The sequence below is a fragment of the Patella vulgata genome, chromosome 4 (assembly GCF_932274485.2).
Source record: "Patella vulgata chromosome 4, xgPatVulg1.2, whole genome shotgun sequence".
NCBI lineage: Eukaryota > Metazoa > Mollusca > Gastropoda > Patellidae > Patella > Patella vulgata.
Window position 1 is genome coordinate 50,741,699 of NC_065882.2, and position 27,561 is coordinate 50,769,259.

Below are 27,561 nucleotides of genomic sequence, written 5' to 3' on the forward strand. Positions count from 1 at the left end.
TTTCACATTCAGCAATTTATTCACTATGATAATCTACACAATATTAATCATAATTTAAAAATTGCCATTGGAGGTTAATGAAATACTGCGTCAAACTTTAAATTTTGCAGCACGTTACGTAAGCTACCACACCTGTCTGACTGGGGGATTTCACGGCTCCATTAAATGTCATACATTTCCCGTCTGAAAGTATAAAACATTTTACTATGCAGTTCTTTGGTGCACAGAGTTAATATAAACATCAAAGACGGAGGTTTTTCTTTCCTAAGCTATTTATTAGTTATTGGAGCAGTGCTTGCTTGTTTAGTTATTTCCCCCGAAAGTAGACGGAATTATGCGACCATTACCGAGACTCAAATGTTATTGGCCCAACTAAATAACCAGAATTTAATGCAGACTGAAGTTTGAAATATCTGCTAGTACAATTTTTTCGTGAGAATGGAGTAAGATGGCTCGTCTTAAATAAAATCCCACATTATATCGCAACAAAATCTTTAGCTGACCAAATATTACAAATTACCTTGTATAAAAGAGCCTGAAACGTCGCCATCTTCCGAAACACCATGACAACCAGTCATTGACCAACCAGTGTCACAGCTTACCACTGATGCGTCACCAATTTTATGTCCACTAACAAATGTCGACTTTTTAACCTGACATGTCAACGTCGGAGCTTTACAGCATATTGCAAAGCTGTTAATGCCTATAATTATAAATACATAACCACTCGTTGATTTGGCTTGAAATACCATCAAGTATTGCATTTGGATCCATGGTTTGGGGCGTGAAGATGGTGTTAAAGGACAATTATCTTAACATAGCGATGTTTGCTACAGTTGATCCATAACAAAGATTTTAAGATTTATGTTAAAACTATATTTGGAAGGTATTTAACCAGTGCTAGCACACAGTATTGGTGGAAACAGCCGTTGTCCTTTAATGTAGCTGTTTGGGATATAATGTAAGAGTTTAACGACATGGGAGACAATATTACAGCTTCAATTGTTTCCAACCATAGATAACATTACAAGATAAGGAAATGTCCTAAGTAACAAATTTCAATTTGGCTTCCACTTAAGCCACTTTATAATTTGATGCATTATTCCATAAAGTGTACTCGCTTTGCTAACCTGATACATTTAAAGGCTCGGTTCAATACCTAAATTGTGCCACTTTATAATTCGATGCATTATTTCATAAAGTGTACTCTTTTGATAACCTGTTATATACTATTCAAAAAAAGTAGGGGATATTTGATTTTTAAGTGTTATTAAAGTCACCTAATGAAACTGACGAAGAAACAAATGACAAAATGAAATGAAGTTCACATTCATCGATTTATTCCAAATGATCGTTAGACTAAGTAAGGCACAGACTGACCATTATAAGGGTAAAATGATACCCGGGGTCAAACAGCAAAGTTACCACAGCATCACAACCAAGTCAGTAACGGGTAAATCCTCCTCTGTTTGCCAAACAAGCATTGATCCGACGTGGCATACTCCTAATGAGACGTCTAAGGTCATTTTGGTCCAGATTGTCCCATTCCTGTTGCAACGCAGCAGCAAGTTCTTGGACATTGGCAGGACGTTGTTGACGTTGCCGTAACCTCTGTCCAAGCATGTCCCAGACATGCTCGATGGGGGAGAGGTCGAGATTCAGTGCTGGCCAAGGTAATGTGGTGATGTTCTGTTGTTGGAGGTAACCTGTAACGATCCCGGCCCTGTGACATCTTGCGTTGTCATCCTGGAAGATGAAACGGCGGCCATGACGTCGTGCGAACGGCACAACATGGACTGCCAAGATGTTGTCCCGGTAGTACTGGCCTGTAACACGCCCTGCAACAACATGTAAAGCCGTTCTTCCAGCAACAGTGATGCCTCCCTACACCATAACAGAACCACCCCCAAATCGATCATGTCTGATGACGTTAACGTCTTGGAAGCGCTCGTTTCGACGACGCCACACCCTCCTACGTCTGTCCAAAAAATCAACAGTGAACCTTGACTCATCTGAAAACATCACATTGCTCCAGCGTCGATTATCCCAGTGTTGACGATCCCTACACCAACGACGTCTTGCCTGAATGTGATGATCTCTCAAACAAGGGATCACGCGAGGACGTCGGGCGCGAAGGTGACCCCTATGCAGTCGATTCCGAATCGTCTGGCCACTCACTCTCACACCAGTGTCTGTTTGAAGACGAGCGCTGATCTGATTTGCTGTGATGACACGATTTCTCAAGGCCAAGGTACGGATAAATCGATCCTGGGCTTGAGTTGTCGCCCTTGGTCGACCTGAGCGTGGTCTGTCCTGTACAGATTGTGTATCACGGTATCTGGACCATAGCCTGCTTATGACAGACTGAGAAACATTCATCGTCCGCGCCACAACCGCCTGTGTTGTGCCGATCTGTAGCATGCCAAGGGCACGTAACCTTTCATTTTGGGTAAGCCGACGCATATCAAAATTTGTTTTCTGGTCACTAAAACAATTAAACTGATGTTTCCACCCTGGAATTCAATGCCACAATGACTGTATCATTCAAAGTCTGAGTCGTGCAAATCTTGGGTTGGACCCCCATGATGATCCCAAGCATCACCTGCATTCCATGCGGTAGCTATTGGTGCGTTTGGGCGTCACATGTAACTGGAAATGTTTCTTCTGTTAGGTTCTATAGTGACTTTTTTCGTAGTCATTTGCATATTTTAGTATTATGCCCCCAAAATCAAATATCCCCTACTTTTTTTTAATAGTATATTTAAAGGCCCGGTTCAATACTGAACTCCCAACACCTTACGCAATTAGTTGTGAACCAATTCAGAATCTGTCCAAATAGGATTTTCTAACATTGAATACTCTCTCCATTCTGCTTTCTGGGCATTTGTTGAAATCCACAGTCTTACAGAGAAAAATCCTAACGTTACATAATTTATGCGCAATATTAAACAAGAACATAATTATTTTCTAAAGAAATCGACATTTACGCAATAAACTTATAACAGATTTCAAAACGAAATCATACCCCCGAAATTCCCCTTGTTTTGGGCCATGCATGAATGCGTTGTTGAATAAAGGCCATCCATAATCCTTAAATAATTATGTGCAGCACAACCTGGAATAAAAATGGCATTCATTGGTTAAGGAAGAATGCCTGGAGATTTTAATAAATTATGGTCAAAAAATGGAAAGACATCATTGCAGTAAAGTTTATTTTGAAAAAAAAGACTTCCCGGGAAACGTCCAAGTATGTAACGCTTCAACTGATTTGCATTACAATGCTGAATTATGTCAAAGCGTAACTCCAGAAACAATGAACAGTGTAATTATCTGCGCATTAACCATTTGTAACATGTAAATAGTAATTATTGGCACTCGCTTTCATTTTCGTAAATCTTTTAAACCGTTTATCTCTGTTGGTCTACACCACATAAATCAGTTCAGTAAAAAAAAACCCGCGATAATTCATTTTTCTAGAATTATGTGGTATATAATCTGACTTCAGTAACCCTTACCGTACTTCATTAATTGTTCTGATTTACAAATTTAGAAGGTAAAGTAATTAATTCAAGATAACGTGATTTTTTTCATATTAATTTAATTTCCTTAATTACATATGAAAATGTTTAGCTTCGTGATAATATATTTTACTAGAATTAAATTATGTGGTATATAATCTAAACTTAATTATTTTTCATTGAGCTGTTTTAGCATTAAAATCCCATTGGGCTTTAAATCAGACAAAAAGATTAAAACAACTTTATAATTGCATTTACAGCTTCCCAATCCATCACACACGCCAGTAATTTAATCATTGCCACTCTAAATATATTGGATTTAAAAACATTGCAATCTTTGTAAGTAATTCAGTAAATTTCCAGTTCTATGACGATCCCTGTACATGAACGGGAGAGAAATGTTCTAAAATTACAAATGTCCATGACAAATTCTTATTAATATGAACTATCCCAAAAAGTGGTATCGTATATAAGCATACCATGCATCGTGTACAACACTTGGTAGTAACCGAAACGGTGTTTTTTTTACAGGACAAGGAGTAGTGTCTTCTGTCGATGCACCGTGTTCTTGGTTTTCCCCCATTGCGCTAATTATTCACCCGATTAGATTTTATTACATACTTCGAGAAGGTATTTGTTGAGTAATAAAACCTTCTAGTAGTTTATCGAGGTTCGGGTGCTTCCGGAGTCCAAAATGGCCGCTTTATATAAATGAGAATTTTGGGGATAACTAACCCGAACCCTAACCCTTTTTAAAAGACTGAACTTGGTCTAATTTAGTTTTTACTTCTCTTAAAAGGGTTATGGTTAGGGTTCGGGTTAGTATTCCCCTAAATACTCATTTGTATAAAGCGGCCATTTTGGTACGAGTTCTGGCTTGTTCTGGAATTTGTTGCTTCTAGTGGTGATAATATTTGTACCGTGCGGTAAGGACGGCCAGCCCTCGATAAACTACTAGAAGGTTTTATTACTCAACAAATACCTTCTCGAAGTATGTAATAAAATCTAATCGGGTGCATTATTAGCGCAAAAGTATTCCGGAATACTTATTATTACCGGAATGAACTAGCTTGTGTTGTTAATGTTAAAGTGTGTATGATGGGAGCGAATCTGACCGAAAGTGAATTTGGGTAGTATTAAAATGAAAAATACCACGAATCTAAGGCGCAAATTCTGAATATTGATTGGATTTATAACATGGTGGGGGAGGAGTGGGGGGGGGGCGTTGCGTGCCTATCCTCGTGGGATTGTCCCGGATCCTTCGGTGTAGATGTTAAACCCCCTCTCTCTCTCGTTTATAATATAACCATGTAGAAGTCGGTATAACAGAAAATCTGACCTGTTGCATACATATTATCGGGACAAGTAGTCTCTACTACGATATCATATTCTGGCGCTGACGGTTTTGATGAAGCTCTGTATTCACAGTGTAAACCACTTGCTTTACAGCATCTAGCAATTGCGTGAACAGGTGTACCTGAAAAATAAGAATTAATTTGCAAATTTCGAACGCATTTTCTATTTTGTTTGGGTGCATTCATTCACATTTGAACTTGCCATCTTCAAGATATAATTAGGGTAGATAGAATCTAAATAGTTATCCGAATCAAGATAACATAAGCTGCGTTCACACTGCATGTGCCTTCAATGCCAATTCCGGAGACCGATCTAAGGAATTCGGATTTGTTTTTCCCGGTTTAAAAGCGGTGCGTCACATTACAGTTTATTCGGATTGAATTCAGAATGAAAAGCGCCATACTGAATGCGCAGTGAAGGTCATTCATATTCAAGATGGATGCGCCAGACATTCGTATTGGTGATCTTGTCTTGCTTATGTTTAATTTCCTGAGGCAATCAAGGCTACATCAGCGACGCTGGGTCCTATATTTCGACACCTTGCCGTGCAGCGCCGGGCACGATTTCGTTGGCACCAAAATCAAATGCGAATGAGGATGATTACTCTTTTGGTCGCGTTTGCTATACATCAACACGTATGTACATGTACTTTGCTCTTGACTCTGTACTAGCGAAGCTACATTTCATAATTGAAATTTTATAAAATGGGGTTTAAACTTCCTACTGTTCTGGCCCGACTGGGCTTATAAAGACGGGCATAGACCATTTTCCCAGGACAGCGGCGCTACGGCCTACGCTTTTATCGAATTCCAACTATCAAGGATTTTTTACGTCCACGTCAATGTGTACACGGGAACTCTGTCTTTCGTCCCATCCGAACGACTAAACAGCTGTCCTTGTTAGACCTTCAGCCACTGAAAATCACGATGAACGTTTTCGGTCAACACCGGGAGCGAACCCTCGACCACCAGACTAGGGAGCCAGCTTCATACTCAATGAACAATCGTGGCTCCCATTTCATAATTCAAATCTTTTCAGCTCTAAACATACATAATGTAAAGCTTATCTGTCCTGCCCCCAAGGTCTAGACCGTGAATGGTCAGCTGTGATCTGAACACACCTATCTTTGTATTTGAAATGTGGTCGTATATTGTCATCGCCCCCGCCCGACGCGCTAGAGGCTAATGAATAATATCTGATTGAATTTAAATTTATGCACAGTGTTTAAGATCATGGATGAAGAATCAAATTGAATTTGAACGATTTACGATAATTACTGCCAGAGTTATGGCCCATGATATTAAATGTTAGTATAGGACAGAACTCGTAATCAGAATTTAGTGTGTTGTAAATGTTTGCATTACTAACAAAAGGACTTAGCTGCTGAGGGCGTATGTTTCGTTGTCTGACAACCTATTGTTAGCTAGTTATGTTAATGCAGCATTTGTTTCGGTGACGAGGGGCTGCAGCTATGTAAGCTACACCCCATCATGCGCGCAAAGTTATCGTTTCCTGTAAAACTGTTGATCTGAATCAAGTGTGTCACACTCAAATCTTGACTGCGAATAACACGATTCGGATTAATTGTTCCAAGTTGAATTCGGAAAAATATATGGATTCGTTAATTCAGATTCAATTCGGTTTTTATCGAATTGAGTGTGACGCCAAAGTCCGGAATAAGGCTTTATTCTGAATTCAATTCAGATTAAACCTCTAGTGTGAACGCAGCTATAGATTATCTTGTCTTTAATCTGGATTATGTCATACCCCCAAATTCAAACATCGAAACGAACCTGTATTACCACCGTCCCAGGCTCTACACGCTATTCCATGATCTGTTTCTATAGACGTTCCATCTCCACCCGCACTTAAATCCTTTTGAACATAAAAGATTACAAACAAATCACAAAACGCCATACAAACACAAGTAAACTAAACTGTACTAGTTATTGTGAAATGAAGTTACTAATACTAAAGGACAATATTGGTGTCAGTCAGTATCACATATGTGATAGAACTGGTTAAATACGTTCCAAATATAATTTTAATACAGAGATCATTGCTACGATAGATGCGTTGTGAAGCTTTCAAGAAAGGAAAGTGACGAACGGAAAAGGAAAACACGAGTTATACTTCTATATAACTGACTGAAGTGACGATTGATAACAGATAAACGGGCGAATTTCTGTTCACTAGTATTGGGCCTTTAAAAGGGGTTGGGGATATCTATTATTTAAAAATGTAAAAAACAATAATTTTCTTATATGTTTTACTGTTGCTACATTACTCCAACTAGGCTGTCGTCTTTGTCTGAGACCTCAACCTTCGGCGCAGTCCTCAATTTTGAGGGTCAGGATTACAATAGTTTCATTTGTTACCTATTATTGCAATTTATAACAAACTTGGCAGTTTCAAGCGTTTGTTCAATAACAAACAAAAATATTATGACATGAATTTTTAGTCAAATCGAATAAAACGCCGTTCTGGTAAGATAACGATATTAATTCGATATTTTTAGAAAGTTTTTGTACAAATTTGTGCATTTTATTACATATTTTGTTGGCATTCATTTTGGGTGTGATTGTGGATGGCGCCCTAGAATTGTATATGTCATTTGAGGTCTTAAGAGAACTACACAAAGACAGCTTGTCTTACACCCAGAACATTATAGTTGTATTTATTTGGAAATATTCGGAATGGTGCAAACAAACGTCCAACAAAAATTAGCCAGGAATATGTTACCTTCGTCATGGCAGAACATCCGGACATTACGTAACCTTGTGGACAGTAGGCGTCTACAAACATGTCATCACCAACTTGTGAGAACTGTGACCATTGATTAATGCAATGCATGGAAGCTGAATATCCAGAATTGGCCATACTTTTAAAATATTGTCCATAATTAACCACTTTGTGATTGTTGGAGGTCGAGGTCGGTTTATGATAAATCAGGGGGGATGCTGTTGTGGGTACGATGACATGGGCTGAAAAAAATGTGTAGTTTAGATGTTTAAAACAAATCAAAAAAGAAACGTCTAATATAAGGGCATTGTCGTATTATCCAACTATTCAACGCGACATTCTAGAAAACAGGTTCAATAGCATCTCAATAAGGGGATTTTACAGCCATGTTTTTATATGGTTATTTCGACCGAAGACAATCCACACAAATGATTTATTAACATAAGCCGTCTTCATTAGCCCAGTATAGGAGCAGAACAGTAGGACGTTAAACCATTTCATTTCTATTAACATAAGCAGCACCTAAACGCCTGGGTAATCTAGATAACTTTACTAACTCTTACACAGTTTATACATTAACCCAGTAAAAATACCCAATTCACACTGCCAATAACTTTTTAAAAGAGAAAATTTTAAAGCAACATGTCAAGGATAAGAATGTTATTTTTCTTGTATTTTAGAGACTGTTATCATACTAAAATCAAATGTCTTCTAATTGTAACGTGCTTATCACATTTATTTTTCAATAATCGACTAAACTGAAATTTATCGGATTTATTCTCCCAGTCTATAAAAAAAGGATGAAAGGGGTCACTGAAACGATATCGGGAAAACTCTCTTAATATGGGTGGAAATAATTGGTTATATCTTAATGTGCTTTTTAAATGGATATGTCACTGACGTACATAGAGCAATATGTTACTATTTGTATAGCCGATATTTTATACAACAATAGTTAAAGTAAATGAATGACACTTAAACAGGCATTATGCAAGAGCTAAATCTGTCTATTGAAGTTATTTCTTTGGGCCTTAAATTCTATATAAATTAACAATCAACTTCTGATGCCATCAGATGGCACTTATTTGAAGTAGATAAGAACAGTTCGGCCATTTAATTATTTAATTTAAAAATGGATAATCGAGACATTGTTTATTATCATAACAACGTTAGCAGAATGAAGTAATTTGTCGGAAATTTTCAACATATTCCCTTTTCATTGTCTATTTTTCTAACTATTATAGCGAGAACTGTCAGCTCTTTATCTAATCTTACATAATTCCCCTGTAAATTAATTAAAGAGGAATTATGCCAGCACTAAACCTGAATACTGCCTGCCGTTTTTCATGCTTTTTGTTATATAAATTATTATTGGGGATCACGGTGGTTAAGTGGGTAAGTTCATCCAGATTTTCCGGCGTGGTTCTCCCTTGTTAGTGAATCAGAACGGAGGGCCTAACAAGAACAACTATCTAGTCATTCGGATGGGACGAAAAACCGAGGTCCCGTGTACACATTGGCGTAAAAGATCCCTTGACAGTTGGAATTCGATATAAGAGTAGGCCGTAGTGCCGCTGTCCGGGAAAAATTTCCCACATCGCACACTGTATGGCGTATGCCCGTCTTCGTTAGCCCAGTTCGGAGCAGAACAGAAGGACGTTAAACAACATTTCATTTCATTATATAAATTATTATTTAGACATTAATTCACATGACAAGCCCATAACCAACCCACTAGAACATTGGATGGCTAAGATATTGAGCGGATTACACAATGCCATCTATAGCTTCGTTAAACGTCAATATGGATGCCACTCGAGACGGTAGATTGAAGGACTGAAAATCGAAACTTTATTATCACACTTGACAATCGAGACAATTGTTAATGCTATTGTTAATAACAAAAGTTATTATTAATACTTCAAACATTCATAACTTGGCTAGGGAAAATAGCAATATATTTATTTTTCAGCGGAATTCACGGCAGAATGAACTCTAGTTAATCTTTTAATGCAGATTATTTCTAATATGCATTTAATTTCATAATTATAAGTAGTCCATTGGCTATTTACACATATAAAATGGTACTTTATATGACCTTGTTCAGAAATATTCTAGTTTCAATTTGTATTTTGTTTTATTTCCATTATTACTTAAAGATACATTATGGGAGATTTTTATAGAGAGTTGGCCATTCTTGCTATAACAGTTCAAAAGTAGATGATGAAAGAAGAATATATTGAAAAATTCAGTCAAATTACTTTATTCTGAACATAATTATCATCGTTGTAATATTTGCCTAGAAATGGTAGCGAATTGTGTCTACACCTTCGCTGATCGTTTGATTGACAGGCGTTAACTCACCCTACATATCTCGATTATCAAGTAAAGTTTTCAATGGCATACGGAAACGCTTTACAGCGGCCTCGCTAAGTACGCTCTATCATTTAGCCACGATCTAACAGACGTATTTTCATCAGGTTACCCCTTATCTGATTTAATCAATTAGTAAAATCCTATCTAAATCCGAGCTGTAGCCGAGCCATCCGTGGGTCTACAGAGTTTATTTTGGTCTTGTTTAAATAAAGATCTAATTTATAATTTCTATAACATCTGAAGCATAAATTAAGACTTGCAATAATCAGATTTAGCTCTTGCATAATGCATGTTTAATAATTTAATATCATATTAAACCAGATTGTTCGGCTGAACCTTGTAGGCGAGCCAGCTTCTTGTCACGCACAAGCGTGGGATCGAAGACAATACTTGTTATATATATATATTATATATATTGTCACCCACTCACCAACCATCTCCTCCCACGCCATAATATCTGTAAAGAGGGGGTCGTTTGAAGCGACAATATCCCACCGCATTAACACGTGAACAAGCAAGACTATCCTGCCTCGTATACATTTGAAATACCTACTATGTATATCATTAACTACTACATCTAAATTGATATCATTCTTTGAAAGGGAAAACTTCTGGTAATGAACAGCAGATCCCTTATATTTGACAACCGCTTGGTAATCTCCATGGAAACCACGAACAGAAAAATGTTCATCAACTGAAGATATTTTTCTTGAGACTTGTGTAGTCCATTCCTTGTGCAGTAGATCTATGTAATGTTGCCCGGCTGCATTTATCTAGAAATTATGTGCAAAGTGTGAATTAGATTTCTTATCGCATGGCAAGCAACCAGGGGTCATACAATCGGTATCTGTCGAAATAAACACTTTAACGGTCATCTACCACTTCACCAATTGTCAGTGTACATTGTCTAAAAACGTATGTGCTCTAAAGAAGTTAACTGTTCAACTACTACTATCTATCCAGTATTGTTGCGTATGATTTTATATCAGTCGTAACAACATCGACAATTCAATTGGTTTTTAAATCTAAAGGGGAAATCCCAAATATATTTTTAGTTTATGAAACAGATTCTTTATGTATATAGCAGACATGTTTTCAAAGAAATACCAACATCCAGTGGAGTTGCATGAGCAAAACCAATTTCCTGGTATATTTTCTTTCTTGTTTTGTGTTGTTATTTTCGGCGAGAAATAGAATTTGCGGGTTATTGTTGTTGGCAAAGTTTACATACGTCACATAACCGGTTTCGTAATTACAGATACATGGGACCTTAAACATCAGGACAAATTTAATATGACAAAAGATAGAAGTTGGAATTCGCATCCATCGTACTGCACATGGAACTAAAACCACGTTAGACTGGAGGATGGAATAGATATCTTACTAAACAGGATATAACTTCATATTGTCAAACCTATACAGCGGGATATTGCAATTAATATTTATCGACTTACCCTGTAGTCATTTCCACTGACCAGGGCGGCATCTTCGCCAATCCAGTGCTTTGGTCCCCAGAAACCCCAAAAAATAATTCCTTCTATAGATGGATGGCTGAAATATATTCTGAGTACTCTATCATACCAGTCTTTTCTGACGTTTTCATCACGAGCTGTAACATCTAATTCTGTTATCCATAAAGGGTATCCAGTAGTTGCCATCTGATCTAGGCGTTTCTGAATTAGTTAATTATTTGATTTATTGATTTAATCTAACCGCATTTATGCTACTGTAAGGCAGTCAGACATATTTGATTTTAATTTAATTAACATTGGATCGAGGCCATGGTATTATCTAACCTATAGTTCTGGGTTGTTTTTTTTTAAATTTTCTAATGTACTTAATATCATTTCTCGATCCCTTTTTTGTTTAATGTAAACAAAAACGATTTTTTTATTGACCTTATGTCATAATCTCATTAAATTCATCCCAAATGTTTGCTCTTTTCTTGTCCTAGGTGAAGTGAAAAGTTGGATAACTTCCATGATTTGTCACTGAATGACACATCTGTAATGTGTAGTGTGAGGTTACATGTCTGTCACCCAAGTCAATTTTGTTTTTCACTGCTAGTCGTTTTATTTTAATAGTCCTACGCCAAGCCAACGGTGGGATCGTTGCTTTCCAGACAGCCTTGACCCAAAATCAATTTATCTTGTTATAAACGTCGAGAAATTAAAATCCTGAGCGCCGTTAATCTGAACAGAACATGTTCATTGTAACTTAGTAAAGGTATTTACGCAATATATACACAACGTTTCATCACTCTTATTCCATTAGAATAAACGTTATCGTGCCGGAAAGCATCAGCAAATCAGATTGCTTATATCTGCTTAGGAGACGAAGAAATATTTATCATCGAATATAGTCAAGGCATTCGCCTAATGAACATTTACATTTGATCATTCTATCTCAATAAGAAGCCGAGTTATTGTAAACTTCTCGAACAATCAGGTTGCTTAGTTTATCTTCCGAAGAAGATGCACATCATTGAATCCAATCAAGGAAGTCAATTAATGACAATTACATCAAGTTGATGATTTTACCCCAATTAGAAGCAGATTATGATAGACGGACAGACAAACCAAACCATTTCAACAAAAGCATAAATTTAATGCTCAGCACCGAACGTATATTTAAATACGTATATAATGTATTATAGTGATGGTTATCGAAGTTTTAAAAGAAATTAAACGTTTGAGCATCGGAGCTTATTTGATCAGCTCAAAATATATTTGATGTTATAAACCACATGACAGTTATGGTAGTCCTTTTTTGATTTAAACAATATTTTATTCATTAAATTTACAGAATTTATATAATAAATACCAGGATACGATAACAAGCTTTATCAGCTTATATAAAATCACTCCCTTAAAATGGATCTATAACAGAATTGCAACTGGCAATCATAAAATGAACACAAAAATACAAATATACAGCATAAAACATAATATGTGCAATTATGTGATAATTCGTTCGACTTGTTCAAGCATGTCTGGAAATAATACATTCTTTATTGGGCCGTCTGGGGGCTAATCCTTTAACATGGTTAACATAGACCTCCGAGACTGTAACTTAAATTTCTATATGAAAACTGTCGAAGTAAGTCAAGGTATTGATGTAAGGGGGCTACATTCAATGAGAAATAAAGTTTCCAAAGTCTCTACCAATCAAACTACTTATGGCTCATTTTCTGACTTTATCAAGGTATTTATGTAATGAAACTATAAACCAACTTTTATGACTCTCACTCGATTTGCAACTCGATTTGTTCCGAAGTTTTTACCAAACAATCTGACTTAGTCTAGGTATTGATGTAATGAAACTATCAACTATATATTTCACGACTCTCTTCCCGGTTAGAATTAAAGTTATCGTGTCCTAAAGCATCCACAAATCAAATTGTTTATCACTGAATATATTTTTTGGTATCCGGCTTCTAACTGATGCATCTCTAATTTCGTAATACGATTGATATGTTTAAAAAGTAAACATACATTGTGGCCAAAATTAATCTTGCAGTTTGTCGCCAAAAAATTGTGGCTTTAATATATTATATCTATTATTAGTTCAATTTATCGGCATACATTCTTTTTCCGATGTTTGAACAGCTAGCTATTGTTCAACGAAAAAATGTCTGATCAGGATTCGCTTGTACAATAGCAGATTATATGAACAGTAGCTGACTCTCACTAAAAGTTCCAGTTCCAACCGTCTAAAACATCATATTTAAGGCAAAAATTGGTCGCAGGTGTTAGCTTACCCCAAACATTAATTTAACCCTCTATCGCATGCAAATGATTGGCTCACTGGCAATTGTGTGCAATGTTTGAAGTATATATTCGCAAGCAGTTATACAGCGGTAATGCGAAAGCCTTCTTTTACCAGAAGACATGACCTTTAAGGTGACGTCTAATGTACTTTTACGCGAAGTCATATCCTAATGTTTACGGCTTTACTAATAATGCATTCTGTTTTTGTTGTTTCAATATAAGTTCGATGAGGTCATTTAGCTTAATGGTAAAAAAAGTGCATTCAGAATAAACAAACTGTTAAAAAAAATATCACGTGCTTTGTTTAGATCGAACAAATACAAGGTGACCCTGACAGAACTGCCCATTTTCACTCAGTTTACACCAAATACGAAATATGTTTTACCAAGATATATTTAAAACACCTCCATGTCTTTTTAAAACAATTTTAACTGTCCATTTTTACTCAGTTTACACCAAATATGAAATATGTTTTACACATATATTTAAAACACCTTCATGTCTTTTTTTAACAATTCAAAAACTTGTTTAAGAATTAAATTTATAGAAAATAAAATCGAGGCCTCATTAATTCGGTCTGATTAGAACCATATCACGGATCAGTTTGGTGTATATTGTGTATACACTCACAATGGCTGTCTTTTGGTTCGCTTATGCACACATTTCTTTCTAACAGTTAGTTTGAATTAATCTCGATAATATTTACCATAATAATTGTTGGATCTGGTGGTTCATAAAATGTAAAGTGACTCTGTATTCCTAATCCATAAATTGGTATGTTGGCGGCCTTAAATTCTCTGGCTTGATCTACATATGCCTAAAATATATAAATAAATAAATATTTCTTTCCACCAAAGTTAACCATTTACTGAAAACAAAGATGGTTAGGGCGTTATTGCCACAGATTAATCAACGCTTTAACCCAAACATCTTTCCGCACGCCTCCCATCAATTCTTTGTCACTGTTAGATGGGAAATAAATTTGACCTTGTTCATTTATTTTTAAAATATATAATTACTATCTTATCTTTTATCATCCATCAAACAAACTGCAATCTTACCGACGTGCTGGTGCCATTCACAACAATTTGATAATCATTAAGAAAAAGTTTAGGTGTAGGATCTGCTTGGTGAACTAGATTGTACATCTTATGACTATAGTAAGGATCGTTCATTTTATTTTCAAAAAAATGTCCATGTAGCATCTCATTATTCACATCCCAACCAGTCAACCTGTAACCACGATAAACAGATATATTAGGTCCAATTGACGTCACTTCCAACTTGTTATTGCGAAATTTAAAAAAAAAACCCAACAAAACCTTTGAGTTAACTTTATATAATGATCGTTTGGTTCTCTAATTCTTGCTCAAAACGATCCACTGGACCTCAATTAACTTAGATAGAACAAACGCCATATCGTTTTTAATTTCAAGGGCAAAAATAACTAAATTCCCATTATAAAGAGAAAGTCGTGTCGATTTATGTGTTTAATTAGAGAAAAGTCAAGTTAACCTCACTTTCTTCAAGAGAAGTCGGTCAGTATAGAAAATGGAATCTTATGCAAGGGTGCCTTACCATTATGGAGATTAAGCCGAATAAACTCTATCGATTTTCAGTGTCTCAAGTTTTAAACAGATTATCTTTTTCAAATGCGTTGCGGAAACATTGAGGTCACGTCGATTTTTAGCATTCCTTGACCTTCGTTCTGGGGTTAAGCTCTCTTTTCTGAAAACCTTGTGGGCGTAATAGAAGCCACAATTTTTGAAGACTTTTTTTTCAAATTAAAATTTTGTGTGCGGCATTGGAATCATTGGAGAACGAAACATGTTCATTTTCAATAGTATGCCATATTCGATTCAGCAGTTACGCACACTCTTTTGTAAATATTGGGAAACGTGATATAGCCTATATATTTTCAAGATTCAAGATGGTGCATCTCCTTTTTTTTCCTAAGCATCAATAGTTTTCTCCATTTTCAAAATAGACCAAAACGTTAGCCCCAGATATTATCTTTCATAACATTTGCAACCATTTGGCCGCTATATTGGTTTTTACAGCAAAAAAGCTTCAAATTGGTATTCAGTCACCTTCAATCAGATTTTTGCTAACTTTTTGTTTCGTTTTGAAGCTAGACAAAATGGCAACAATTCCCGGGGGTGAGGGTGCGATTTTTTAATTTCGATCTTGTTACTCCCGGTTCGACGTGTGGAGACTCGACTAACCTACTGTCGTATAACCTGATCATTCAATGGCCTTTGCATATGTAATGACCTTGCAATTACTATAATTTTGATAGTAACATTATCGGTGTTGAAATTTAACTTCCGGTTATATGGCGGCTTGGCAATGATGGTCCTTCGCGAGATCTGAAATGGCACTTTTAATGCCAGTACGTCATTAAGTATAATAAATATAACTTCGCGTTTCATTTACACCTGAAAATATCAAATGTCCCGGTGTTCTCTTTAATATTGCCGATAGCGTATAATATACAGTAATGCTACTGTCTGTGGTTAGAGTATTTACAAGGATTTACTAAGGCCAAATAAGGCCAAAGATCTGTGTAATACAAAATCATGCAATGTGTATGTCCATCTATTAATTATCATGTTATTTTAGTTGCATAATTTTAATTATCTAAGCCTTTATTTACGAATGTAGCGATTATAGCACATGGTTTATTGAACGATTATCTTACTGATCAACGCATGTAGATATAACGCTTTCGCATCTCTGTTCATTTGTTAATGTGGATGCTTGGCGGCGGGATGATTTACCCAATACTACCCAATACCATCTCAATATCACCACATACTACCAAATATTACAACATAATGATGCAAAATGAACATATTTGATTTTTTTCAAAAATAGAGAGTTATACCGCGGGAAATGTACTTCAAATGCGATACCGATGTCTGTCTGTTCCATTTGCCTCCCTATATCACCCAAAACAAGCAAATAATAACCCAATACTACCAAATATTTATCAAATACATACCAAAATTACGTTGTCTGTCTACAATTAGCTAATCGGCCGACATTTTCTAAATCGACAATTTTGCTCGAAAACAATAGTTTTCTCCATTTTCAAAATAGACCAAAACGTTAGCCCCAGATATTATCTTTCATAACATTTGCAACTATTTGGCCGCTATATTGGTTTTTACAGCAAAAAAGCTTCAAATTGGTATTCAGTCACCTTCAATCAGATTTTTGCTAACTTTTTGTTTCGTTTTGAAGCTAGACAAAATGGCAACAATTCCCGGGGGTGAGAATGCGATTTTTTAATTTCGATCTTGTTACTCCCGGTTCGACGTGTGGAGACTCGACTAACCTACTGTCGTATAACCTGATCATTCAATGGCCTTTGCATATGTAATGACCTTGCAATTACTATAATTTTGATAGTAACATTATCGGTGTTGAAATTTAACTTCCGGTTATATGGCGGCTTGGCAATGATGGTCCTTCGCGAGATCTGAAATGGCACTTTTAATGCCAGTACGTCATTAAGTATAATAAATATAACTTCGCGTTTCATTTACACCTGAAAATATCAAATGTCCCGGTGTTCTCTTTAATATTGCCGATAGCGTATAATATACAGTAATGCTACTGTCTGTGGTTAGAGTATTTACAAGGATTTACTAAGGCCAAATAAGGCCAAAGATCTGTGTAATACAAAATCATGCAATGTGTATGTCCATCTATTAATTATCATGTTATTTTAGTTGCATAATTTTAATTATCTAAGCCTTTATTTACGAATGTAGCGATTATAGCACATGGTTTATTGAACGATTATCTTACTGATCAACGCATGTAGATATAACGCTTTCGCATCTCTGTTCATTTGTTAATGTGGATGCTTGGCGGCGGGATGATTTACCCAATACTACCCAATACCATCTCAATATCACCACATACTACCAAATATTACAACATAATGATGCAAAATGAACATATTTGATTTTTTTCAAAAATAGAGAGTTATACCGCGGGAAATGTACTTCAAATGCGATACCGATGTCTGTCTGTTCCATTTGCCTCCCTATATCACCCAAAACAAGCAAATAATAACCCAATACTACCAAATATTTATCAAATACATACCAAAATTACGTTGTCTGTCTACAATTAGCTAATCGGCCGACATTTTCTAAATCGACAATTTTGCTCGAAAACAATAAAGCATACTTCGAGAATTTGGGGAAGTATTTATTCTGCTGCCATTTAATAAAATCGAAAATGTCTATTTAGTCTCTTTGTGTATGGCAGATGTAAAACGGATTCAAACCACATTACCAGGGGCGGATCCAGGGGGGGGGGGGTGCGTCCAATCCCCCACCCCCACCATCCTCAGCTACATAAAAAAATTGGCTATACTGAATTGGGAAACTGAATTGAGAAATGCAACACAAAAATGGGAACAAAATGGTGTAGTCAAGTTTAAAACAGTATGATTTGTTGATTTCATATTAAGTTTCAACACAAGCTTGCTTTGACATTTTACACAAATACACGCTGATGTTGTGTCAGAGACGATACCGATTGGATTCTAGTAGAGGCGTGAAATTTCTATAATTCAAGCCACTGATGGATTTGCCCAGTTTGGTACTTACTAATCGTATTCGCATAAGCTTCTTAACATGATTTTTTCTTAACATTTGCATACGTCACAATATTGAGAAAAAACAACAACATAGCATTGTGTCCAGCTTTTTGAGTTGACTCTAGCAACTTTGTGTCCAGAGTCACTTTTTTTGGTAGAGCATATATTTTTCTCCACTGTCCTCGAGACAGATTTAGGTTATGGATATTCGTCCATTTTATTTCATTTTTGCATTCTTTTTCCTTTGGGTCCAATTTGGTTAAGAAGTTATATATATGTTTACAACCCTTAGATTTGCTAAGTACGGTCTGGGTTGGTCTCGAGGCGCATGGTTTTTGCAAATGAGAATGTACATAGTTTGATATCATATTTTTCCATGTTTTGGGAAGAGATGTTATCAATCCGTCGTAGTGAAGAAATGAACCTTTCAGTCCAAATTCGTCTTTTATGTTGTCAATGTTTTGACCATGCCTTTATCATTTAGAAGGTCATTAATAATTCTCACTCCCTTGTAGACATTGGACCCCCATATCTCGACTCCCCCAGATCACCACACAGATTCGGAATCTACGCAAACAACTGGTCTAGCAAAACTGGATGTTATAAATTCACAGCTCGGATGGCAATTCCACCTCCACTCCGCCCCACCCCACCCCATTCAGCCACCGGACTACAATTCAATTCTTAATATTGACTTATCAAACAACATAATATACATGATATCAGAAGTAAATACAAACACACTATTAAATATATTGTTACGGTTAGAGAATAAATATAATGCAAACATACAGAAAACATCAGTATACAATAAATATTATGAAGGACGAGTATGTGTATTGTTTTGTTTATCTACGATTTATATGGCAGAACAAGATTTTCGTCAACAAAAATATTAATTATTGTTCAAAGATGGAATTACTGTTATTCCTAACCTGAATTCATCATTTCTTACAAACCGCATACAGGCGAGGTCAATTAGTATATTTGGGAGGACAACAGAGTTTCTATTTGTGGCTATTCCGATAAAAAATCAGATAAGTTTGATCGAGAATAAAATCTTCAATCTAGTCTTATGAGTTTTAATCCCGGAATCAAAATCATATTGTACCTGAAAATAATTACGGATAATACTAGTTGTCTGCATCAAGAGGAAACTAAGTTTGGTACTACTACTACTAATAATAATAATACCCCTGCAGGTGTTTCTATTACATTGAACTGATTTGTAGAGATTCTAAATGATCATTCAAGGAGACTTAGGTTTAAACGTCTTAAATTTGCAAGTTCTTAATTAGGCGAGTCTAAGTATCTTACTCTGAATGATTAATGTTTCTTTAATTTGAAATTCAAAGAACGAAAAATTATGTTCCTTATTCCATTGCAGATGCAGTGTTATTATCTTTCGTAAACAAGGGACGGGAAAATAAAATGACATAAAATACTAACCTCCCTTTGGTATATTTCATAATGTAATCGATTCGGTGTTCAACTTCTCTGTTGGAATCAGTTGGTGGCATGTAACGAGTCCAATTTGGATTAAACACCCATTCGTTCCAGAATATATTATGCCCCCTGGCAGGAATACTTAAATAACCAGTAATTACTATAATTTAAGAACTGTGTAAACTATCATAGCTTTCTACCTCGTATATTCTCCACAGAAGAGGTAGTAAGGAATTTATGCCAATAACGGTATGATCGGTAAATTTAAGAACTGTGTAAACTATCATAGCTTTCTACCTCGTATATTCTCCACAGAAGAGGTAGTAAGGAATTCATGGCAATAACGGTATGATCGGTAGAATTTAATGACATTTTTTATTTATAGACTTTAGTTTCAAACAGTTTTCCAGTCTCCTACCGGAAACTTGTTTCCACCAATATTTCGGTATAAGTCTGGTGTGTGTATATTGTCTGGTGTGATTATCGTAAATACATTTGGTGTTCTCCCAAAATGGGCTCTATTCCCAACATAACTTAATCTTAAACTAGTTTCGGCAACTATGTTCAGAAGGCAAATCATAAAAATCACCACAATAAAAAGCATATAAAACTTGTGTTTTTTCTTTATAGAGTAAAGATATTAATCTCATATTTACCCATGTTGTTTTAAAATATCAAGAGCTGTATTAGCGGCTGAGTAATCAGGACTTTCCTATTTACGTAAAACATAAGAAAAATATATATATTAAAGTAGCTAAGCCTCAAACGCAAAGTATTCCGTAATATTCGAAATTAAAGACACGAATTAGAATTCAATATTAGTCCATTTATTTCAATCAATATTAATGTTGTTATTTTGCTGTGAAAATATAAGATCCTAATGTCCAATATTTAAGTCACGATGAACATTTTAAAATCATTTTTATCTATTCATTAGAGCAGTTTTTGTCTATATTAAGGTTCCAAAGAATAGGGTCATGCCCCCTTTAAGCATTACTGGATCTTTTATTATGTCGTTGCGTGTTTGTTTGCTCGGGGTGTGTGTGAAGTTGAAATTAAAATATTACACAACATAAATACAACAGATGGCTGGCTTGCATATATGTTCGATGTAAATATAAATATGTACTATCATGATTAACAGTTTGCCGGAAAAATACAACAGTTATTATGCTGTGACCGAATTCATTTCGATAACACACCTTAAGAAATTAACGGAACACCAACAATGTCTTTCATGATAATCTAAACCAAGTATACTATGATTAGTGATCAAACGAATTCTTCATAGGTGGTCTAGCTTGAATCTTTTTAAACAGGAAATGGTCTCTCCCGAGAACTAATGCCACTTCAATGGGAGGTCCACACAGCTAATCGTCATATTTTTATACGCCCACATTTTCATGTGGACGTATATTGTCGTCGCCCCTGTCCATCTGTTCGTCCGTCCATCCACAGTTTGTTTGTGGACACACTACGGGTCACAATTTGTATCCGATTCTGACGAAACTTAAAATATAGGTTTATCTTCCAAAGATCTCGGACCTTTCGAAATCGGACCGTAACTTCATGGATTACGTCTTTAGCTTCTGGACACATTTTTTCACCCGATTTTGATAAAACTTGAAATGCATCCTTATAACCCAAAGACCTTGGTTTCTTGTCAATATTCCCCAATATCGGATCGTAACTTCCTGAATTATGGCCCCTAATTCTACGAAAAATCGCGTTTTTAGCTTGTGGTCCCTCTAGATGTCATACTTTTTATCTGATTTTAAAAAAACAAAACATTCCAATATATCACCATTACATATTATCGTCAGTTGAGATGTAATTTCGTGAAAATCGGACCAAAACTACTGGACAAAATGGCCGACTGTCGTACGCAAATAATATTTTTTAAAATATGGTATATCAATGTTGTGGACCCTATGGAGGTCACAATTTTCATCCGAATTTGATGAAACGTTAAATGCAAGTTTATAGCCCAACGATCTTGGTTCCTGTCGATATTAGGGCATATCGGATCGTAAATTCCCGAATCATGGCCCCTGATTGTATTTCGAAAAATGGCGTTTTTAGCTTGGGGTGCCTGTAGAGGTCACATTTAAAAACCGCTCAAATATATCACCGTTGCACATAAATATGTCGGTTGAGTTCGAATTTTGGACCAAATCTGTCGGACAAAATGGCTGTCCCTCGCATTTTTTGTTGTAGTTACGTTGTTATTGCATGTATGACTTGAGTACTGCATAATCTAGCCATGCATTATGTTCTAAAGTTTTAGATTTGTATATTTCGTCTATTGCGTTATTTTAAGCGACCCTTTACTGTGCTGGACTATTTCCTCTGCGATTATAAAACATAGTTAGTGCTGTCGCGTACTAACATTTGGAATTTGGGTTTTAGCTTAGCTACCATTCATTCATAAACTTGCTCTAATGAAATATGTATTCTCCATCGGATTTACAAACCTTGGGACCAGATGACCACGCCCAAAAATAAGAAGCCATAGTAGCATAATTGAACATGTAATAAAATAACTCCCTGAAATGGGAGTATTCTGGTTTTAATATCATCTCTTCTGTTACTTTAGAGCCGAAAGGAAATGCATGTCTGGTCATCCTAATCTGAAATATAAGCAAAATAATTAATGTATATACATACGTATTTAATGTGAATAAGCAGATGCATGGATTGGGGGATAAAATGTGTGGGTTGGGGGCGGTCAGCGACATCTACTTTATCCCCCCAGCAATCCCATCCTCGTTATCCTATGTCCTAATAAAGTGAACATTTTTTGTTAAATTTCAAAAAGATCCTATAGTAAATGTGACCTCGAGTATGTTAACAAGGTTTTAAAACCCTTGGAGTAATCGCCAGAACTAGTTAAAAATCAATAGTAATTGTCTTCCTTTCAATAAGTCGAACAACCTACTGGCATCCACCCTAGTCATATGCAGCACATCGTGATCTACTCCACTGTTACAACTTACAAAATTTAATATGCTCTATTTTGATTGAAAGCTCAATGAACTATCCCAAAGGTGCTCAACGGTACTTTTAAATGTAAATTTAGAATATCAGCATTATTGCAAGGACTGGGTAAAACGTGTTTACCTCAACTTGATAATCTTGTACATTTGACTGTGATGGGACCTTCACTCTGAAAAAGACAATGCCCAGATACATCATGTTATAACAGCAACTTGTTTACAGCACAGGGAGAATATCATATATTCGGGGATTTAGGTTTATAGATACTTTCCAACAGAAGTATTTATCGGGTGGTTCTTTCCAATTAAAGTATGTCAATTTTGGTATAAATAAAAATTAGAAAAAATGTAAGGCTTTCCCTTACCGGCAACCCGACGATTAGGGATGTCTGCTCGAGTGACACCAAAGGTTGCACGCGAAGATTGTCTGATCTCTCAGTTTCTGAGATAAAAAAAACACGGAAAAAGACGTGGGCAGTGGATAATCCGAGAATTTAATTAGGCTTCGATATTTATGATAAATGCACAGAGATTAAAGGCAACATCATTTTGTATATGCAATGAATTCTCCTCTGACTTGCACACGTTGCTAGGTACCGCGTTAGCCAAGTCGCGTGACACAAACATAACTTCTTTCAATAAATTTTGATAGCTTTGGGTATTTCCTCGCGAAAACAATGTTTTGAGAAGGATTTGAAGCAAAATTTTGATAGATTAATTCGTTTCAATATGTTTTAGCCCAAGACGTATCATCAAATCACCTAGTTTGTTAGCGAGAAGGTATCTTTTATCAGAGAGGTAGTAAAATAGAGACTTCAATCTCTTAACGCGAACTTCCACATTTTTGGACCTGGATATATTTGGGGGATAACGCTCTTTGAAAAAAAAAATAAGGCTATGCCAATTATAGTCGTATTCGGGAATTTGAACAGAAGGAAAGCGGGGTCCGGGCTGGAGGATTACCGGATAATTATATTTAAATTTGAAGCCCTGAGGTCATATTTCTACTAATCAAGGTGCATACAAGTATAGGATTAGAGTGGAGTGAGGCCATAACAACGACAATCCTTAGCAAGTTCGTCTTTTAGGCGTTATTTCAATGAATGTAGGGGAAACAATATTAATATGTTTTGCGCAATTCAAGTACGGTCGACATGAAACTTGACTTGATTAGCTTTGCGCTCGGTTCCTAGTCCATAAAACCGGAGGTTAGTCAGCGACCCTACGCCTTTAGATCGAAACTAATATACTCTGTAAATTATTTGAATGTATTTTACCGAACATTGATATTATTCTTTCTGTATTTCTCAATTCGTGCGTCAGCCTTTTGCTTCCAATTTTTATCTTCCGGAATAGCTGTCAGTATTGCAGCATCAACTAGAAACTCTATTCCCGGATCAGCCATTTGTATAAATATACTGCTGTTGGTAAAATCTGTTTGTTTTTGGGCGGTTTTTTTTTTTAAAAAAAAGTATAATTTTTTATATATAAAGATTTCAAGAAATAAAGGTATTATTTTTTAAAATGTTCATCCAATATATTGTAGTGTGTGTCAAACTTGAGGCGAATCTGTTCCCCCATCCGAAGTGTAGAAAGACTCTGTGCCGCATATATTTCATTATGGAGGGGGCTGGTGTTAGTATTTAAAAATTGTTGTTAAATGTGTTATGACGCAATGGACAAAGGGGTGCAGGGAATGAAAACCATATTCTTTCAATGTTTCATATATCAACAGCTAGACCCCTTGCGCTTCTTATTATTTTGAAACAGTTCATCCCACGCTTTCATAACCTTAATCTGCAGTATTATATTATTTCATCATATCTAGTGAACAATCTCTATTTAAATTGAATGTTGATAGATATTCATTCAGAAGCATTGGTTTCAGACTTGTGTGAATAATGAAAATAATCTTATCAGTTTATGAACTGCTTATCCCGGTAGACTACATGAATGGTTGAATTAGACTAATTAATTGTTTTACATGATCGTGATACAAAAAACATCAATCATGAGCATACAATTTACGCACTGTCAAAACAGTGTAGAATAAAGATTCTCCATTCTATTGCGTTCAAAGCAAAATACGGGTGAAGTTATCAATAGGATTACATTTTTATGTGACAGCTGATCGACCACACCCACCTTTATCTGGAGTCATTATGTAACCTTCCAATTTAATCCAACCTCTTTCAGGTCGAACTTTCTGATCTCGAACAAGATTGGTTTCAACTATATGGCCTAGAGAAGATAATTTTAGATATGTATTTATATACGTAGAATAAATTTCAAGTTTACAATTGTCTGTCGCAATTCATGAAATTTACTGATTTGAGCAGACGCCATAGGACCAGTGTATTATATACTATTCCAAAAAAGTAGGGGATATTCAGAAACAATACAAAACTGCGGAAATGCACTGATGGTTTTATTAGAGGTAACCAGTGTATGTTAATAACAGGCCAATTGCCTACACATGAACATAAACAGTTTATATGGGCGGCTTATCTGACGGCCCCATTTCACTCGCAAAGAAATACACCGTCAAAAGTGAAAATGGACGTTTTTGATTTTTGTCTTAATAATGAGTAATTGCTCCACCAATCCTCAGACATTCAGCAATTCGTCTTGGCATGCTCTTAATCAACCGTCCAATCACGATTTGGGGCAATCTGACCCACTCCTCTTGCAGTGCCACGGCCAATTCTTGCAGTGTTTTTGGTTGACGTCGACGAACACGTCTCCCGATCAAATTAAACGCAACACACTAAAGCAAAGATAGGCTAAACAGCAAATCTTATGCAAGAACCGATAGAAAAGCAAACATGGATAGATAAACCAGCACGCGGCAGTTTTCATCAACCCTTCCTTGAAGTGTCAAATTTGACAATGAACCCCTCGCACGTGTATGGCACTATTGCGTGTCGCATTAGCTACGGGAACGTAACTAAAAACGCTGAGATATATACTGATGTGCTTGTTTTTAGCTACGATTGGATGCCTTTAGTTCCAAGTGGCAAACTCAATTTCTTTATTAATGTATGTACCATCTTAAAAATAAGTTAATTTTATACTATTAGTACTTATTACACATACGCAGTCCAATCTACTGAAACAACATTCATTTATCAGCAAATATTGACAATAAAGTAAATCAAGCGTTGTTTTTATCAAAATTGATTCGGACGTTCATAATTACGCCGTATTACTACTGCGCAACTCTGATCAGATGGGTACTTTGATTGGCTATTGCACACGAGGCCCCGCCTTTATGTGTTACCAACGTAAATTTAAAATATCGGAAAAAGCAATCTACTGTCGCTACATTGAAGGTAATAGCATCATCTCTTATCTCAAAACACGGAGGGTTGAGAGATAAGGTTTGTTATCTAGTGTCGCATGTGCAGCTCAGTGGTTCTGTTGGGGCGATAAGTTCTTCATCTGTGAAAATACTCTGAAAGCATGCCAAGTTTCCATGACTTTATCATATCACAACTTGCATAGGTATTTCCATTTCAATATCCCCTGTTTTTTTAAGAGTATATATTTAATAAAAGAAAATGTTGCTGGTTAAATAAGGGTGTAAACGTTGTGTAAAAGTTGGGTAGTATGTATACCTGGGTTTAACTCAAAGTTTCCACTTATTCTAAACTCTTGGAAGAGCTTCGAAGGGTTTTTGTTTAGCTGCTTAATGGACCATACCAGATGATAACGAGAATTCCGAGATAAATGTACAGCCTGCATCGGACCTTGATTTGAATGTGTTCTGAAATGAATAATGTTTACTCGGTAAATTACTTCTTTGTTTTAAATTTGGTCAGAACCAAACTGGACTAACCCACATTTGACTACTATACTTTTCGAGAAACTTGTCTTCAAAGTTTGTCGATGATCAAAATTTCAATATTCCCCCATCCAGTCAGCGATATTTTGATATCCCATAGATTATAGTATGCCTCTATTCAATAACATAACATTAAGCTTGTACAACATTTTTTGAGATTTAAGGAGACACTGGATTAAATCAGTCTAGTTCTAAATAGTAGAGCAGCTAAGCACTAAAAAGCTATCAATTCTTGACTAAAGCAGTGACTGCCGTCTTAAATTCCAAAATGCCCACGAAAATAACTTAATTTTCTCCATATCTCCAATTCTACAGCACTCTGGACAGAAAATAAAGTGTATATATCCATATTTTCAATACTAAGAAACTCAAAGGCCGTATCAGAAATTCGATCAAAAGCCCGCCCTATTGGATTTAAAGATGGCCACAACGTTTCAGACATTCATTTGTATCTCAAAAATCATAAAAGCTAGAAACAAGCTTCTAACGTTTGCGACATCAGGTGAGTATAATCATGCCCGGCAAGTGCCGTGTTAAGACATTCATCTGTATTTTGGTGGCCATTTAGAGAGTCATTTTAACAGCTTTAACAGTTTCATGCTTGACTCAAGAAGTGGGCGATTCTTGTTTAATTCCCCCATAACCGCTCTACTAAAATTGTAAAATAACAATTGATTATTAGGAAACATGTACCTTCATTAAAAGCAAAATATTAAAAGTCATAAGATTTAAAGGTAAAATCATGTGAATAAATCCTACCTGTCCGTGATTTTAATAGCACGACTACCACTAACTTTGTCGTCCGTAATGGAGACCATGGTGCATCCTGATGTGCAAATCCAGTTCTTGTGATTTCCGTCTTCGAAATCACCATCTTTGAAAATATTCTGACATC

General features: G+C 35.9%; 1 protein-coding gene across 1 annotated transcript; it reads right to left on the minus strand.

The window, feature by feature from the left end:
• Positions 1-27,561, minus strand: LOC126818348 (uncharacterized). The gene is made up of 18 exons (XM_050545716.2): positions 27,426-27,561; positions 26,440-26,588; positions 24,968-25,063; positions 24,100-24,256; positions 22,947-22,992; positions 22,301-22,456; positions 20,483-20,538; positions 19,830-19,967; positions 14,824-14,995; positions 14,469-14,579; positions 11,447-11,665; positions 10,546-10,765; positions 7,617-7,858; positions 6,668-6,749; positions 4,858-4,995; positions 3,026-3,115; positions 521-703; positions 1-183 (listed from the first exon to the last, which is right to left on the minus strand). Exons 1-18 carry the CDS (start codon positions 27,482-27,484, stop codon positions 98-100), a joined length of 2,400 nt encoding a protein of 799 aa, XP_050401673.1. The 5' UTR covers positions 27,485-27,561; the 3' UTR covers positions 1-97.

Coding starts and splice junctions, on each gene's coding strand:
- LOC126818348 (XM_050545716.2), bottom strand. CDS start 27,484: ATGGTCTCCATTACGGACGACAAAGTTAGTGGTAGTCGTGCTATTAAA. Junction 10,766..11,446: donor TCAGTGGAAATGACTACAGG/GTAAGTCGATAA, acceptor CATAATTTCTAG/ATAAATGCAGCCGGGCAACA. Junction 184..520: donor TTCAGGCTCTTTTATACAAG/GTAATTTGTAAT, acceptor TTATACTTTCAG/ACGGGAAATGTATGACATTT.